This window comes from Xyrauchen texanus, chromosome 23 (assembly GCF_025860055.1).
Source record: "Xyrauchen texanus isolate HMW12.3.18 chromosome 23, RBS_HiC_50CHRs, whole genome shotgun sequence".
In the NCBI taxonomy this organism is placed as follows: domain Eukaryota; kingdom Metazoa; phylum Chordata; class Actinopteri; order Cypriniformes; family Catostomidae; genus Xyrauchen; species Xyrauchen texanus.
The window spans coordinates 23,990,161-24,009,659 of record NC_068298.1 but is presented as its reverse complement, the minus strand read 5'-3'; the positions used below and the strand labels follow the sequence as shown (position 1 = coordinate 24,009,659).

At 38.2% G+C, this 19,499-nt stretch overlaps 1 protein-coding gene across 8 annotated transcripts in view; it reads right to left on the bottom strand.

Moving 5' to 3' along the window:
- Nucleotides 1-18,756, bottom strand: part of diaph2 (diaphanous-related formin 2) — a 559,041-nt gene extending 540,285 nt beyond the window's left edge. For 6 of the 8 annotated variants that reach the window (XM_052154718.1, XM_052154723.1, XM_052154724.1 and 3 more), the window contains exons 1-2: nucleotides 18,721-18,756; nucleotides 17,713-18,072 (exon numbers count right to left, since the gene is read on the bottom strand). In XM_052154718.1, the coding sequence (XP_052010678.1) occupies nucleotides 17,713-17,799 (87 nt within the window). In that variant the 5' untranslated portion in view covers nucleotides 17,800-18,072; nucleotides 18,721-18,756. Of the gene's footprint in view, nucleotides 1-17,712; nucleotides 18,073-18,526; nucleotides 18,659-18,699 lie in introns of those variants that run through there. The other 2 variants (XM_052154719.1, XM_052154720.1) reach the window with 2 other exon arrangements.
- Between the last annotated feature and the right edge of the window lie 743 nt (nucleotides 18,757-19,499).

Below are 19,499 nucleotides of genomic sequence, written 5' to 3'. Positions count from 1 at the left end.
ATCTAATTTAATGCTTTTTAATGCCTTTTTTTAATGCCATTTTGAACATTTTTAATGCCATACATGACCTATGACGAACCAAGTATATATATGTGTGTGTGTGTGTGTGTGTGTGTGTGTGTGTGTGTGTGTGTGTGTGTGTGTATACACACACACATATACATATACAAACGATACAATTTTAATTGTAACCATTCAATTTGACAATGATGTAATGATGATAATCTTGGATATTTGAGACAATCTACATAATTTAAATAAACTGTATCACTCTGAACTGAATTAGAAATGGCTCAGGAGACAGCTTAAAATATAAAAATGTATTTGCAGATATGTCAAATTTAATTTAACATAGTACCAATCAACTAGATATTGAATGCTATAGGCATACTGAAAAATCAGGCCATGACTGGAAAAAAAGCCATTATGTTTCTGTTTGTGTAAATTGTACCGCCATCGAATACACGTGACCTCCTTCAACTATAACCACAAATTCGATCAGTCTGGACAGAAAACTCTGAACTTTTTAAGGCTGGAAATGAATGTATGCAAAATTCAAGTGCTATAGAAATTAGTTTTAACTTTGTGTAAATAAGAGCATTAATCCATGTGCCTTAGTTCAGTCACTTTTAGTTCCAACTCTGACTCAACATTTTTCAATTCATTTATTTTGTCCATGTATCTCCTCATAGTATTAGATTTTGTAATCATTTGAGCCATGAGTGTGTTAGATCTGTATATGGTCCTGGCTGAGGCTACAGAAGCCAGTGGTTCACAATTGTCCTGCATTGTTAATCGCAGAAATCAGTTTATTTTTGAAGTATGGGGCAAGTCCACATTTTAAAATGTAGCTGGTTTTGTCCTTTCCACATGTGAAAGATTTGGCTATTTGCGAATCAGGAAACATTCCCTGGAACAACTCAGAAACACCTTCATTTGATGCGTATGAGTGGTGCTGCACGCTCTGGTGTCTGAAACGTCTGCCTGCAACATTGCATTCGAACCAAACGCTGGTCAAAGTTCGATCGATTTTCCTTTGGTAGTGGCTCTGCAGGAAGCGGTGGTCACTTCAGCAGCAGTTGTGGTGGTAGCAGTAGTTGCTAAAGATGTTACTTTGTCAGTCATGGCAAAGAAACTTGAGATAGTTAATAGCTGTCTGCCTTTTAAAGCCGATTTGTGGCCATCGGACTGCACATGAGATTTAACGGCTCCATGTTGACAACCAATGTAAGCAAGTCTTATAGACACTTTTGCTGGAATTTGAACTTACCCATTTCTTTGCAACTTTACAAAATTTACGTTCTCTGTTCTAACTCCTCAGGTCCAAACATCCGGCATTACGTAACTGGCCGGAGGCAATTACCAAACTGGATCCGCGTGTTTATCACACCAATGTACATATTTTGCGACAGCAAATCAAAGTTATTAATTGTGTAAAATAAATTGGTAATATTATTTTTTCAAAACTATCTACAATTTTTAATGCCTGTAGGAATAACATTTAATGCTTTTTAATGCTATTTAAGGCCTTAATTTTCGCAAAATCCATGTAATGACTTTTATTGCTTTTTAATGCCCCACAGAAACCCTGAATTGAGATGAGCAGTGTTATCTCTAGACTAATTTATGAATGAAACACATATTTAAACATGTTTAAACATATTTCATTGATTTGAAAAGTGAGGGTTCCTAAACATTTTAATTAATGAAATTCCATGAGTTTTCCAATAATTGGTGATTACTGAATTTCAATGACTTTTCATGGGTTGGAAAATCATAATTTTGAACATTAATCATGTCTGGCATGTCACACTGTAGACTTGGGTCTGAATATTCCTGAATACCAAAAAATTAATTTGTAGTCACAGAAATGTCATCACAGTTTAACATGGTTAATCATTTGAGATAATTTAATTTTTTTTGGTGTGCCTTGTGGCTTGAGCTTACTTTTAATTTAGTAATGTGCAGAGTGACTAAAGTGATACTCTGATGAATGATAACTTCACTGCTGAAACAAGGACGTATTATGTACTGAGCTGCCTTCTCAGTTCTCACCACATCACACAACCGACCAAGGTCATTTGATGTGTCATGGGAATCTCAACATTCTTTGTGCAAATCACTAACTATTACGAAGCTGGTGGCACATTGATAATGTCAAACCAAGCTACAAACCACAAGAGAGACACTGAAATGTTAAACTCATAAATTTGACAAAAAAAAAATCACACACCTGCTTTGGGAAGTCCACACAATAAAAATATATCATTAGCCAAAGGCAAGAGTGGTTTGATGAGTGCACAAGTAATTATACATGTGGGAGGAAGTTAATCATATTCACAGCTAATATAATACTGTTAAATGAAATATAATCTTTTCAGTCTCAAGTACTAGTAAATTATTTACAGAAAACACTCTTAAACTGAGGAATTTGATCTTTTCTTTTGACCAATCTGATTGAGTTCGAGTTGAGCTGCCTAATGGACTGATCGATGCATTTACTGAAGTAGGACTGAGAACATGCTAAGAACTGTTCCCAAATTACTTAATTGCTGATTTATACATCAGAATATCAAGTGCATATACGGTCAAGATAACATTGGCCCTCTTAGTAGCATGAAAAACAAAACTGCTATTCAAATTTTGACAATATTATACACAGAAACTGAGCAACGGACATATCTGTGATAAGCTAATGCTCCACTGCTGCAAAACAGATAATTTTGTGCAACAGAAGAAGATCTCAAGAGAATGAAGTAGCTGACACTTTAAATGATTAGTTAATTGTAATCTGGGGAAATGGTTCATGTTAGGATATTCCTTAATTTAAACATACAATATTTACAAATCAACAGACCAGTCATTGTATCCAATGTAGTAGTTACTTGTCTTTTTGACACCTGCCTTATTTTGGTGAGACTGTCACTGACAGTTAAATCTGTATGTTCCTAGATTCCTCCTAAATGAAAAGACCCTTTATCGATAAGGACATCTGCCATGGGTTTCAATCAAACAAAGCTGCACTGTTCTCAACAAATGACTCATTTGAGTGAAGCTAACTTGTTGGCATCTAAAAAAAACAGTACATCAGATCAAATTTCAGGTGATTTGCCTTCATACAACATATAGTGAAGATGACTGATGACTTCAAAACAATGGAGGAGGCCCTCATGAAATAGCCCAATGAATCCAAGAGCTTTGTTGCCTTTGTGGGAAAAAATCTTTGGCATATTCACGAAAGCAGAGCCAATGTTTATGTTTCTCTGAAACATGGAGTTTAGAACTGGGTAGACCCACAGAACACAGAGAAATGTTGGTGTGAATAGTTTACTTTGGACAGCACTGAAATGTCAAATTGATCCTGGAACAGAAATGACAACATTAAACATTCTGAGACTTTCTGTGCTCCAATTGAACTGATATGGCCACCTCGTGTCAAGTCACAATGTAGGCATTATAAAGAGGGTGTTGGTAGCTTGCCAGAAACATCTGTTTAAAAGGGTGATGTCAGAATGTTCAGACTGTGCTTCCCGCAATGTTACTAAAAGCACTTCCCTTCATCGCATCCTGCAAGCCCTGAGATGCTTAACATGTGATGCATTTCCTGTTGGTTTAGCTGAGATCATTGCACCCCCTATTTCAGTCTTAAATGGCCAGCTAAATTCAGCCACCCAAACCAAAGTACAAAATCTAACACAGTGAATCTCATTTTAGCAAAATGTCACACGTCATTGCTCACAAATATTTTAGGTAGTTGTATAAATGTTATATAGTAAGGATGTTTTCAAAATGAAAATGCCATGAACATTTTGTTGTCAGTTAACTTCATACATTCAAGTGTAGTGAACATAAAAAACTGAATCAATATTTGGTGTGACTTATGCCTTTAAAACAGCACAAATTCTCCATTAGTTACACGTACACAGTTTTTTAGTTGCTCAAAGATAGGTTGTTCTCAAGCATCTGAAGAACTTGCCACAGTTCTATGTACTGTATTTAGGCTGTCTCAGTTGCTGTCTTTTCATGTAATCCCAGACTGACTTAACAATGCTAAGATCCAGGTCTGTGGGGACCATAACTAGATGTCTTCCAATGAAGTCATAAGAAGTCCTTGATGTGGAAAACGTCTCGGGTTACATGTGTAACCCTTGTTCCCTGAAAAAAGTGGAACGATATGCTGTTCTTTGCTAAGCACTTTGGGAACAATCCTGCATTATGACCAGCTGTGAATATGTGTGTAACACGTCAATGAACATTGACCGGATTTTATAGCCTCGGCTGGTGATATCATTGGATGCACCTGTGGCCAGGCTATAAAAAGATGCGTCACCAGCGTGTCGTCAGATATTTTTTCTGAAGAGCAGTCCTGGGACGTCCCAGAGCGCAGCATCTCATTCCGCTTTTTTCAGGGAACAAGGATTACACATGTAACCAGAGACGTTCCCTTTACAAAAAGTTTCACTATGATGCTGACAGTCTGCTTGGTAGCGGCCGCCCCACTGTTGCGGCCCCCATAGCAGACAAACAATTGCCCTGACTTACGCCACTGGCTAGTGCGGTGGACATAAGTCTGAAGGGCACAGACTAGGCAGAGTCCGTGTAGTCTTTCCTGCTCCGGCGTTAAAAACGGCGAGGAGCAGAAGGCTTCCAGAGTGAAAGGATGTAGTGTCGAAAAAGGCACCTTAGGAAGGTAGTCAAGATGAGGATGCAGAATAGCTTTGGCCATACCTGAGGCAAATTCTAAACAGGCCGGCAAAACAGACAGAGCCTGTAGATCCCCAATCCTCTTAAGAGAGGTAATCGCCATAAGAAAGACCATCTTGAGAGTCTTTCAGATGCTGACTCTAGAGGTTCAAAGGGGGTCTCAACCAGACCCTCCAGGACTATTGCTAAGTCCCATGAAGGAGTTCTGGTCCTAACAGGAGGCCTCAGTCACATGGCTCCACGAATGAAGCGAGCGAGTAGAGGATGCCTCCCCAAAGGCACCCCATCCATCAAGGCGTGGCAAGCCGAAATGGCAGCCACATAAACCCTGAGAGTAACGAGGCATATGCCTGCTGACATTTTTTCCTGCAGAAAGTCCAGAACTGGAACAATTTGGCAGTTAACTGGATCTGCACCATGTGAACAGCACCCTATTTATTGGTGTAGATTCTTCTGGTAGAGGGAGCCCTAGCACTAAGTATGGTCTCCATAACCTCAGGTGACAGCCCTGTGTCCCTCAGTTGGTACCCTTCAGGGGCCAAACATGAAGTTTCTACAATTCGGGCCGGGGATGAAATATCGGCCAAAGCATTTTGCCCAAAAGTAGGTCAAATGCGTGCACTCGCCCTGCCCCAAGGCGAGAGCAACATGCTCTTCCCCCAAACAAACAAAACAAAACTGATGCGTATCCATGACAGTCATAGAACGTTGACAGGGAAACACGCATCGTTTGCTTTGCTTCTCCGACATTTTTCCACCTTATATATATATATATATAGAAAGAGGGAAAGGAGAAAAGGTTCACTGCGCACTGCCTAACAAATTCTAAATCCTAGCAGAGGAAAGAAAGTTTCTGACAGACTTGTGAGACACACAGCACAGTATGCTCTAGTGTTGTCACGGTACCAAAATTTCAGTAGTGAGTACCAATACCAGTGAAATTTCACGGTACTCGATACCATTTTCGGTACCAAAGCAAAACACAAAAACAGGTTACTAAACAACACTCTTTTATTAACTTTGTCTACAAAACATTAGCTGCAGAACTAAGAACAAAAATATGCCACTGAACAACACTTTAATTAAAATATATAATTTTTTAATTATAACAAAACTGAACAATGTATGCTTAAAGTATTTTTGAACACTTATATAAGATTTGCTTCAACTTTTAATAAAAAATTTTACCAAGTAATAAAAAACAAAACCTAAATAAACAAGCATAAAATAGAATGAATAAAAAACAATTTCCAAGTGCTCTCTTATTAATAAAGCTGCATATTGTCAATTTTCTTCATGATAAGAAATGCATAGTGACATATATATATAGATATTATGATTAAATAAGTCGCAAGCAATCTCGTTCTAATCTAGCTGCATTAAGCATGCACGTCGAGAGATGAGTGTCCCCGAGGCAGTCTCTCTCAGCCGGGTGCAGTTTCAATCTCTCACCCTTAGATTGGGACATTCGCGCAACTCATAGAAGAGGCACCGACCACACAGAGAAATGCCAGTTTCTGAGTTTATAGTTATTAACATGATCTGCTTCTGTATTATTTGAACTTTAATAAAGCTATAACGCATTCAATTTGACTACATTTAAGAGGTAACGCCGGGATGTTTCCTTTAATGAGCTCCGCCTCTGCTTATTCCACAGCGGTACATGATTCTGATTGTACTTTTTTTTTTTAATCATTCACTAATACTTTGGGATCTACATAAAATAAACTGTGAAAATTTAAACTCACCTGCTTTATTTGCTTAAAAAAATCTGGGTGTCTGTCTTTCATGTGCTTTATTAAGTTTGATGTGTTTCCTCCTTGAGTCAGAAAATTGCGAAAGCAACGTTTACAAATAGGTTTTTGCTGATCTATGATGTTTCCCTTTTCATCAGCCTCAAATTACCTGGCATTTTCCCACTTTTCATTTCGACAAGATTCAGTTGAGGCTCCGCAGCAGCAGCAGCTTGGCGCAATCTTTTGCTTGTTGTGAGCGTTCGAAAGTTCCCGCCTCTGCATGGGTACCGGGTAGACCCGGTACTCGGTACCCCGGTATTTTCAGAAATTCTGGTATCGTAAATAATTTTTTGTTTGAGTACCGACTTGGTACCGGGGTACCGGTATTTTTGACAACACTAGTATGCTCTGAAGAAAATGGATCTGACGACACGCTGGTGACACGTCTATTTATAGCCTGGCCACAGGTGCATCCAATGATTTCACCAGCCGAGGCTATAAATTCCGGTCAATGTTCATTGACGTGTTATACACACTCACAGCTGGTCACAATGCAGGATTGTTCCCAAAGCGCTTAGCAAAGCACAGCATCATAGTGAAGCTTTTTGTAAAGGGAACATGTACCGAGTTGCGGAATCCAGTTATAAAAATGCAATAATTATAAAATGTAGAATGTCACAGCATTTGAGATTCTTGGGACAAATAAATGTATGAACACACAATTAATCAAAATAAAATCTTGATATGCCGAAGTATGATGGTTAAACCACAAAATGCTGAGATGTAAATAAATAAATATGCGTGCTTTAAAATGAGTGTGTGAAGCTGGCCGTTCATTCACTGATACCTCATCAAAATCATCATTACACGTGCTCTGTGTGTGTAATAGATGACAAACAGCAGAGCACTCATTTACTGTAAAGCACAACACATGCACACTATATAATTATATATAGCTTTAAATCATAGCCTTTAGCGGTTTGATGTGCACATTAAGCCATTAAGCAAACTGCTTAGCCGGAAGTAGGAAGCTGTCGTCATACAAAAAAAACATACAAACTAAAAGTCCTATATTTGGCTTGCTGCCAAAATAAAAGCTCAATTTAAGATGAAAAATGTAATTTACAATAATGTATTAATAAATAATAGTAATACAAATAATAATAATATATCAGTAGCAATTATGTATTTAAGCAATATTACAAGCATGAGTGATGTTGTACTGAATAAAAATGTTAATCAATGCTTTCATTGTGCAGCACTGTATTTGACAAAATAAGTAATAAATAAATTCAACCTCCAATGATGTGTATTGGAAAGTGCTGAGGCACTGCAAACAATTCAATGTTGTTGAAAATTTTATTTGTTTTCATTTAATTAAAGTTCTATGAATTGATTTGATTTAATTAAAAACACAGAATTCAGATAAAATAAAATTGAAAACACTGAATTTGGGAAAAAACTTTTAACAGAAATTGGGGGGGGGGGGGGTGAAATGGATTTCATAGGGACCTATCTGTTGCAGGTCTTTTTGTTCTACTTTTTCAATTTTATTTGGAAAATGAATGTTTGGAAATCTACAATTGATGTTTACCATTGACACACTAAAGCAGAAGATACAAATTAACCACCTTAAGACAAATGTCTTTGTGAAACATGAACATCTAATGTGCCTAACCGTGTGTTCAGACCAGAGGCGTCAAGAGCGTCAAATTGACCGGAAGTCATTCATTTTCTATGACAGCCAGCGTCTCTCGGCAGCGAGAAGCGGCATGGCGAGTCTTGGGCGGTGTGGGCATCAGAGGAATGTTCAAGTGCAGCCAACATTATGGTAATGAGCTTTGACGCGGTTCAGCGGCAACCTATTGGAGTATAGAAGTGCTCCGCTCTAGCGAAGTCTAGAGAACACAACCGTGTAAACTTTAACCAAAACAATTAGTTCCGAAGACAAAATGGAAGAGATACTGATTATTGCTGTGTCGGGTTTTTGATCTGTCCCTGTTTGCTTACAGGGATAAAAAAAACGATGTGTGCCAGGTGAGTTGATGAAGTGGATATTATGGTTTATATAATATTATATAATAATATATTAAAATATTTCATGAGGACACTTCCATCCCCTAAGGATGACCTGTCTTCCGATAATGAAACCAGCCAGGACCCAATTCTTTATGAACACATCCCCTATATTAAAAACTGTCTCGTCGCCTAGAATACGGAGTCTGGGGAAAAATGAAATTTGAATACCCAATACATCACACATAAAATTCTGATCCCTCAACCAAAATTCTTGGATCTTAGCACACCAACAAAAAACATGGGTTGTGTCCCCATCTTCTGATTGGCATCGCCAGCATTTGGGTGTGTCTTTGAAATCAAGTCTATAGAATCTATAGGGGGTCCTATAGAATCAATATAAAATCTTAAATTGCATCAGATGCACCCTTGCATCTCTAGATGTAGACATGACATTTTTTAGAATCCTAGCCCACACTCCCTCCTCCAATACCAAGTTTAAATCTTTCTCCCATTATCTCTTGAGAGAAGTTGAAGCTCTGTCCTCCAGACTCTGAATTAACAAGGAATGATACACTGATGCCTTATGACCTTTTTCATAGGCAGTAATCACCCCTTCCAGAGTATCTGCCGCTTAAGGGGTGCGTATGCTACCCCCAAAAATAGTACAGAGCAGAAGGTGCAGCTGAAAATACCTAAAGAACTGAGATCTGGGAATCACAAAATGTTGAACCATATTTTCAAAAGATCTCAACTCTCAACTCTCATATAGGACACCAGAAGTATTAACCTCCCTTACAATCCACTCTGACCAGCAGAAAGGGGACTTATTAATACATAATGTTGGGTTCATCCATATGCTCAAGGCAACATTTAAATAAATGTCCAAATTAAATACTCTGGAATCTTTTGTCCAAACCACGTGGAAATGAGATAACGGTGTGTGACTTAACTTCTCTAGATATTTTAACAGAAAATCTTTGCAATGGCAAAATAGGAGCAAAAATGTCCCGTTCAATAGAAAACCAGGGAGGGGCTTGTGGTGTATTTTTATCAAGTATACATTAATCAAGTATAATCAATACCATTTTATTCTACAATAATTTTTTATGGTCAAGCAGGTCTTTTACTGTGTGTGTGTGTGTGTGTGTGTGTGTGTGTGTGTGTGTGTGTGTGTGTGTGTGTGTGTGTGTGTGTGTGTGTGTGTGTGTGTGTGTGTTTTTAGAGGCCTGTGTAGGAACAGGAATAGTCTCACATATGTGCTCTCATGACTGCTGATAAAATATATGGTGAGGCTCTTCTACAGGTGTCTCCTGTCCACTTCTTAAAATAATTAGACTGGAGTCAAAGAATAGGATGATGGATAATGGTGACACGTTTGGAATGTATTAGCCCCACCTTGTTAGAGGACATGTATTTAAGTGAACAAAAACCCAGAGATGCTTCAGTTGTTCAAAAACTCCAAGTCTTTGAGAGTGATTTTTCACAGAGATGGCACGAACCACAACAGGCTCTCTCAGGTGGCAGCGACCAATGAGCCAAATGGCTGAGACCGAATGCATAATAATAAAACAGAATCTCGGGTAGGCCTAGCCAACCTTTGTGAACCGGCAAATGTAACTTGTTGAAATGTTATCTGGGACGCTTGCCATTCCAAATGACGGACTTCGCTATGCTATCAAATTGCTTGAAATACGAGAGGGGACATCTACAGGGAAAGACATTAGCAGGTACTTGAATTTTGGCATGCAATTCATTTTAAAAACATTACCCTTCCCAATCATAGATAAATGTAAAGAAGCCCACCTGTCCACATCGCTCAAAAAACCTTTATTAAAGAGTCAAAATTAACTAAGTCACACAAATTTGCTGGGAATAAAATCCCCAAATACTTAATGCCCTGTTTAGGCCACAGCAATTGACTCTGTATTCTGATAAATTAGAAAAGGAATTAAGGAGGCAAGGCATAGTTTGGAAACTAATAATAATAAAATATCAACTGCTTAAAACAAAAGTAAAAGATCATACGCCATACCTCCCGCCATCACCCCTGGAAAATCATCGTCCTTTCTTATTATGGCTGATGATGTTTCCAGGGCAAGACAGAACAATAATGGGGAAAGATGGCAACCCTGCCAGGTGCCCCTGTCCAGAGTAAAATAATCTGAAATTAATCCATTTGTTTGTACCTCCGCAACCAGGTGTCTATAAAGTAACTTAATCCATCAAATAAAAGTGTACCAAAATCCGTATATTTCCAACATCTTAAAAAGATAATCCCATTCTACCATATCATACACCTTTTCGGCATCAAGTTAGATGGCAGTGACCGGAGTCTGATCATTCGCCACTGACCACATGATATTGATGAGACCGCCTGATGTTATCAGAAGAGCTGCTGCCCCGAATAAACCCCACCTGATCTACAGTACTGTGCAAAGGTTTTAGGCACTTATGAAAAATGTTACATAGTGAGGATGTCTTCAAAAATAATGACATAAATAATTTTCATGTATCACAGTAAACATAAAAAAGCTAAATCAATATTCAGTGTGACCAACTTTGCCTTTAAAACAGCACCAATTCTCATAGGTACACCTGGACACAGATTTTCTTGGTTGTTGGCAGATAGGATGTTCCAAGCTTCTTGGAAAATTCGCCACAGTTCTTCTATCTATTTAGGCAGTGTCCATTTCTGTCTCTTTATGTTATCTCAGACTTAGACAGTATTCAGTGGGGGGCTTTGAGGGGGTCATGACATCTGTTGCAGGGCTCCCTGTTCTTCTATTCTAATCATTTCTATTTGCAAAAGTAATGTTTGGGAGTCTAACATTAATATTTCCTATTGACACACTAAAGCTGAAGATATATATAATCATCTTAAGATAAATGTTTTTGTGAAACATCTTATGTGCCTAAGATTTTCGCATTACTGTATATGTATAAGAGATGTTATAACTTTAATCAGTTACCCAAAAAAATCTTTAAAATATTTTAACGTCTAGCTGGAAATTGGATGGTAAATCTTACACTCGCTCAGATATTTGTCCTTTTTAAGAATCAGACTGATCCGGGCTTGTGTCATGGTTGTTGGAAGCTTTCCATTCTTTAATGCTTCCTTATAAACTTCTAACAAAAGTGGTGCCAGTTCTGTAGCAAAAGATCTAAAAAAAAAATCTGCAGCAAAGCCATCTGGCAAGATGCCTCCAGGGAAGGCCTTAATTACCTCGCCAAGCTCCTCCAAGTTTATCTCAGAATCAAGATAACTGTTTTGCTCAGTCATCAGTTTAGGGAGGTCTAATGGTTCCACAACATTTCTAATATCTTCATCAATAGACGAAGATGTAAAACTACAGATATAAATCTTTAAAAGCATTATTAATATCAATGGCCGAGGTAAACATTTCACCACCAGCAGATTTCACTGAGTGAATGGTAGAAATAGACTATCTCTGCTTTATATATCTAGCCAAAAGCTTCCCTACCTTGTCCCCCGACTCAAAGTATGACTGTCTTGCCCTGAATAGCCAAAACGCCACCTTCCACTACAAAATAGTATTATATCTCTATTTCAATCGGGTAAATTCAAATGAAGCCATCAGATGACATTCGGCGCTTCAGCTGTGCCTCTGCATCTTTAATATTACCTTCCAGTTCCACAAGTTATCGTGCTTTGGATTTTTTGGTGAATGAGGCATACTGTATGATCTGTCCTCTAAGAACTGCCTTAAGTGCCTTCCAAGCCATGCCCACAGAGGATACTGAGGACCAATTGGTTTCCATCTAAACATTGATACATTTTTCATGTTATTAATGTCCAGACTTTGAATAAAAAGCCACTTTGGTGAATAAAAGTACCAATTTCTTTCCATATCAAAATCTACATTATTCCTAACTTTTGGCCACCTGTGTATTCTTTAAGATTAAAGTTCAATACACTTAACTGCAGCACTGTACGCACACCAATGTATTATTTTAAAACATCTTCCTGTAAACAAAACATTATTTTATCCACAGCTATGCTGAGGAATGAGTTGGGTCTGATTCACATGTACAATCTACCATTCACACCTCTGCAGTGAATAAAGATGAGCAGCCAAGGCCTCCATGCCACCACCCATCCAGTTCTGCTCATCATTTTATTCAAATTGAGAACAGGCAGCCTAGGGTTAGTCTAGTGTAAAGGGATTAATGGAAAGGAGGCGGCGAGAACCGGCTTGACAATATAAATAATATTTTAATGATACAAAAAGCCAAAAACACAAAGGTGTCAGTCAGCTGCCAGTAAATCTCTCTTTCTGTCCCACTGCAGTCTCCAGTCGGCCTTTATCCCTCTCTGAGACTTGATTAGACTGATTAGGGGCCAGGTGTGTGGCAACTAGTCCATGCCCCGCACTCCACCCTGTCACATTCCTCCCTTGTTCTCTCAGGCCAGGGAGCCCCCGGCATGACGTACATTCCCCCACCCCTCTTTCCCTTGGGAGGGGCGTGCCTTACGCCACATCTGCTGGCAGGTCATCCCCGTCTACCTGGATGAGGGAGGGGACAAGGTGAGGGGAACAAAAAGATGTGACACCTACAGGCCGTAACGGCAATCATGCCAAATTAACAAAAACATTTAAAAAAAAGAGAGGGAAGGGTCTGATTAGGGGCCGAGTGTGTAGCATCACGACCCGGCCCCAGGTCCGCCCTATCAAATCTAGTTTTGGCTTTAATCAGGGTCACTGACTTCCACAACAGAGCGTTTGTCACTTCAGTCTCTTACAGCAGGACTACACCTGGATGTGATGTACTGATCGACCACACTAATCTGTGCTCCACTACATTGTGTTACATAAGAGCAGACAGGCTTATATTCTATTTTGAGAGTTTCATTCATTTGTGAAGGAATTTAACGGAGGTGAACTTCCATTTGCTTTGTCTGCCCTGGAATGTCTTTTGAGGAAAAGCTCTTGAATCCATTGCTCAGAATTCTACTGCCATGACCTCATGTCGTAGCCAACATCCCAGCTAGAAGACAAGGCTAATTATTTCATAAATGCTGGATCAATATTCTTCAATGTATTAACATCATATCTGCAGTTACAGTGCTTAACCACAAATAAGCAATATATTAAACTAATTTAAATATAAACTAAACTAATTTTGTCACTGATTAACCAAAACTGAACTGAACTTATCTTAGGTTTTCGAAACCATGTCTATATTTGTGCAATTAACAGAGGCTCTGGTCGAAACTATGATGTCATTTCCCCGTGCAAACGCTGTACACATGCAGTGCATTCTTAGTTCCTCCTCTTACCTCATTTTCTCTGCATGTGGGTCTGATACTGGGGTGACGGTAAAGATTAGCCCTAGTGCCTCACAGAAATCTAACGCTCTGTGATAATGCTCAGCATGCTCCAGGGGTTATAAACATCTTCTAAACCAGCTCAGGACAGATTTATCATAAGACCAGAGATGGCTCTCATTCAATCGAATGCATGCAGATTCAATAAACAGAGCACAAGTTGCACTAAAATTTGTCTCCACCCTCCCAGTTAGAAGAAGGCCTTTTAGCCAAAACATGTACTGTGTTTAAAAATATTTATCTTAACCATTTCACCATAAACAGCTAAACAAATTTTTAGGGTTGGGAACAGAGAACCGTTTCTTAGTCATAACTGGTTAATTTTGTTATATGATTGTCATTACCGGTTTATGACTTAGTTGACTTAGTTACACAAGTTTCCGTTAACGGTTCTCAAATCTGTATTCTTCTGCCTATTAGGATGGAACACAATAATAAAATACTCTGACAAGTGTTTTCTGCATTGCTATCTTCAGAACTAAACATGCAACACACCCAGTATAGACGAATTCCTAAATGAAGGTCTCATTTGGGCCGGTTCTTTTGAATCTACATTACAAAACATACAACACTACCTCCTGAACGAATTACTTTTATCCGCCAAAGCTTTTTAATTAATCAAAAATGTATACTGAACCGCAAGACATTTTGACTTCCTGTCCAATCTTGAGACTTAAATAAGAGTTATTACTGAATGGTTGTTCATATAACAATGTGTAGTTAAAGATACACATTATGAGTTTTGTTGTAATAAAAAGTATTTTCTAAAAATTAATGAATGAGTAAAATATTGTAATTAAAACTAAAACAACTTTTGCAAGAATCTGTTGAATCTGGTAACAGACTGCTGAAGGCAGTAAATACAATAACAATTTAATTTCCTTTTTCCAAATGTTTCTTTCTCAAAAAGCTAGAGAAACCAATAAGAAATGTATAAAACTAAAAGAAAGCCTTACAAAAATGTATAATTTTAGATTTGTATCTCCACCCTTTAGGTGCATGGTGACTTCCTTCGTTTTACAAAAAGCTGTTGTGTAAAGCAGAAGTTTTGGACTTCTTATGTATGCAGCAGAGTTGGGCAACAGGGGACATATCTGGCACCAAATCAGCTCCAGGATGCGTATCAGTGAGATCCTGAAAGAGAGGCTGCATGACATCAGTGTTCAGCCAGGCAGCAGAGTGGATCAGAGCTCTCGGTCAGGCCTGACTAGAGTGGTGTGGGTTGTGTACAAGACTGTGGGAGCCTCAGTAACTAGTATACATAACTTTGGGTGTTTTTAACTTCACAATCCATACCCTCCACAATCTCAGAGGTGTCCTTAACTTTTCTAAGTATAACAGGATCTAAACCATAAACAGGTATTACCACACACCCATTTGCCTCAGTATTACAGGCTGGATGAGACACTAATACTGGATAACAAAGTTTGTGGTAGTATCCCCAGCAAATTACTTGCAGTGAACACCAGCTACACAACGACCATCAGAATCTCTCCATCTGGCTCCCAAAGGATTACATTCCACAAACCAAATGGAGCTCATTAACAGATGGGATTCCTGCAGCTCCCAAAAGAGCTGCACTTTGCTACAGGACATTCTTGTGAAGCTGGTACAGGGCACGCTCATTTGACTGGAGACATGCTGTAAAGCAAAGTCACAATACTTACACGGGTTACACCTATTTAGACACTCAGCCACTGTTGATGCTAAGCTCTGTACGAGACATGACAAGAAAAGTTCCAACTCTAAACTTTAAGGACCGTGAAAGCAATTCACTGTAACTTGAAAAATTTGTGATATCTGTTTCAAGGAGAGTTTGCAATAAATGCAAAGAGCTTTAAAGGGACAGTTCAACCAAAAATTTTTATTCTGTCATAATTCACTCACCCTCATGTCATTCCAAACCCATATGACTTACTTTTTTCATTGGAACACAAAAGGAGGAGATAGGCAGAATGTTAGCATACCCATGCATGTTCATTGCATCTTTTTCCATCCAAGAAAAGTGAACGCTGAGTCTGACTGAGGTTGTAATTCTGCCTCACCTTTGGTGTTTTTAATTAAGTTTTACATGTTTGGATTGCCTGATCTAATGAAAATTATGTGATCATGGCAAAATTTTTGCTAAATTAAATTATGTGCTTCGTTTCACTTTTCGCTGCAGTTTCCCAGTGAAATGTCCAGACAGGGGTGCCAAAAGCGAGTGAAATAGTGTTGTAATTCAGTCAAGGTTTTTGAGGTGAATGTTAGATGGAGGTTTTAATTCAAACATACCTCCTTAACCTAAAACTTTACACTAAAAGTGTCCTAAAAGCATATGAGAGGTAAACAAAAGACATCCTAACCCTAAACCAACACCTAAATCTAGCCGAGAGTGTCCTGAAAGCAAATGCAAAACGCAAAGCACATTTTCTGAAGCAACCACGTCATCTCGTGTAGCTTTTATGAGACATTCGTCTCACTGTGGGTTTGGCTGGGCTCGAGCCTCGTTCTTCCGAGTATAAAGTCCAACAGTCTTTCAAATGAGCAACCACGCAAGCTAATCATGTTGGAATAAGTATGTAACTTTAAGTCAGTCTGTAAAGCTATATAATGTATTGTTTTTCAAACGATGAGTAAAAGTGTTTCGATATCATAACTTAGCAGTGTGTGGGGAAAAGAGCAATAAAGTGTTAATAAAGTCATAATTAGCTGTTGTACTCATTATTTGCATGAAAGTGAATAAAACGCAAAGTTGTTGTAGCGCCTCTATAGTTAATTTCACAAGGAAACTGCTCTGAAATCTAGAACGTGGCACATGCAAAACTGTAGTTATAGTAACATTCATTCTGAGACTAGGTTGGGTTTGGAACAAGAGGGTGAGTAAATTATGACAGAATTTGTATTTTCTATCAACTATCTCTAACTGACAGGAAGGCCACATGTGCCATTTTAAATGCTCAACCTTTGGAGAGTGAATGAGTGTTTTAAAATCATTAAAACATGCATGAGGAGTCACCTCAAAATAGACACTGTCCTACATCCTGTAAGCAGCATAGTATATTTAGAAGTCAGAGAAGTGATGAAGCAATCATGTCCAGAAAGAACTGTCATGACATACAATAATACAAAAGTATTTGTCTCTGTATCAAAAAATTTACAAACATCTAGCATGCTTTACTTATCAGTAGATTGCTGCTCTATTACTTCCTACAGTTATGGGTAGCTTTAGTTTTGGGTCGCTTTCTTAAAATAATTTACTGGATTACTCTAGAAAAGTGTGATGTTGGACAGTCTAATTGTGCACCAAAGACAAACAACTTCATTAAGTTCCACATGGTTCTTTCTTTGCCCTGATGTCAGCAAGTCAGTAAACTTTCCGAATGTTTTAAAACTTTCAAAAAGGCAATTAATATGAACTGAATCAGTTCCACTTTCACAACTGAGTTTCCTTAAGTGTCAAGACAAATGTTACCATCGTTGAAAGATTCACAGCTATCACAAACACTACTATGTAAACTCCACTCACACTCAATGGGTGTTTTGATAACACGTTATCATGTGAAGTCACAAGGTTCAGGGTACTGTGAAGTAATGCACTGATAGGTTCAACAGTTCCACCAGGGAGTGCGGAGTCAGCTCCCATGAAAACATAATAGGTCAAGACACACTCTCTTGATCAATAATCACAGAAACTGCACATACAGACAGCTTTGGCATTAAAATATTTTACTACTAAAGCTGTCTGTATTGGCAGCTCTAGGTCGTACAGCTTATTCAGGGCAAAGGATATGAAACCCTTATTAAGTTTGAAACCATTAGCATGAAGCCTAAATTTGATACAGAATGTAAAGAGCCTAATTGTTAATGAATTTAGCTTGTAATGTACATAATAAAAAGGCTGAACTCTGGGGAAATAATACCTACCAACTTTTTGTTTTTACTCTCGTCCTCACTGGTTTTCTTTTTGGAGGGTTTGTTTGGGTCCTCCCCTCCAGCTGCTTGCTGCTCCATCTTTGGAACAACACCAGACTTTAACAGTTACTTCGTATTTCCCACAAGTTTCCAAACACGTCAAGAAAAATCAAGTTTCTTTCAAATCCATGCCATCCGTGAAGAGGAAGAAAAACCAAAATTGGGATTTGGATCCAGAACTATTCCATGTAACGGAATGGAAGTATCCAGTGGACTATGATGCAACCCCTATGGGTGAACTAGTCCCACAAAAAGGTGTGGTGTTTTTCAGCCCAGACCAAATCAGCTCTAGCTCTGGTCCACCCTGTGATTCTGTCAAAATAATCAACATGTTATTAATTACAGATTGTTGTTGTTTTTTAGTTTTTTTTTCCTCACGTAAACTACGCAACATTATATATTTTATTTGAGTAATTTCACGTAGAGCTGTACAAACGTTGTAAGTTCACACTAAATGCGAGAAGTGAGCTTGTGAACTTTTGTCGGCACTAAATCAATGCAACATTAAACAGAGTCACCTGAGGAAACTATGTTGCCATTAAGTAGCGTTAAATACACAATGCGTTAAAAAAAAAGTACAATCTTTGTTACGGTATATTATTAATGGAACTTTTCAATCTCAGGCAAATACTTGGTAAGTATACGAAAAGATAAAGCTTTTCAGATCCCCCGTAAGAAGTCTGACAAGGTCAGGGTGCTTAACACAGTACGACAATGTACTTAATAGACTGTGCACATAATGTATTTTATTCAGATGTGAAATTACCGTTGCAATCCGTGCGGTTACTATCACACAGGAAACCGTTATTCCAGCGTTATGAGGCTCAAAGTAAAAGCGTACAGTAAAGACATTGACTCTAAACGTCTAGTCAGCTTACACAGACAAACCTAATGCACATTAAATGTCAAAATAGTGACACAATAATAAAGAAAACTCACACAATTTCATCAAAGGCTTACCTACACAACCAAACGTACCAGCCAGGCCCACTATTGTTCCGCCTATCGACGCTTCACAATCATTCGTGGTTGGTCACGCAAACGGAAAATTCGATCAGCGATTGGTCAGTTGAACTGTACATCCTCGTATCGAGGCGGGATTTGTCAATTTATGGGGAGGGGGACTGCTTTGACTAAAAAGAACTGACTGCTATGTACATGGATGGGGTTCAGTGGAAAGTGAGTATGATTTGTATAGGCTAAACAACGCAAATCAGTGCACTCAGTGGAATGCCGATATTGTTGTAGCAGCTTGTGTATGAGTAAACAGTGTTGCGAAAACATTTCTGATGTTGCAATAAAAAATAATAGGCCTATATATTTCTTTATATTACATATTGATATTCCACCTGCCGTTTGTCACAGTTCTTAGTAATACATGGACAACATGCATCAAATTAGTTGTGTAAAATGAGTAATTTGTTTAACATTTCCAACTATCCTCCACCTATATTACTCAAGGTCAGTAATGTATTCTAAATACTTTGGATTGCTAGCACTGGTAGATTTTTTCACTTGTTTTGACTATAAAAACTCTTTTATGAAAAACCTAAAATATCTTATGCAGTGTTGTTTCTAAAACAAGATAAATCAAACTGAGCTTGTTTTAAGGATTTTTTTATATTGTTTCAGGAAAATTATCAAGAATACAATTTTTGCCCTAATATCAAAGGTCTTACTAGACAAAACAAATTATGATCCAACGTGAATTTTCTTGATAAAAAAATATGATCGTGTCT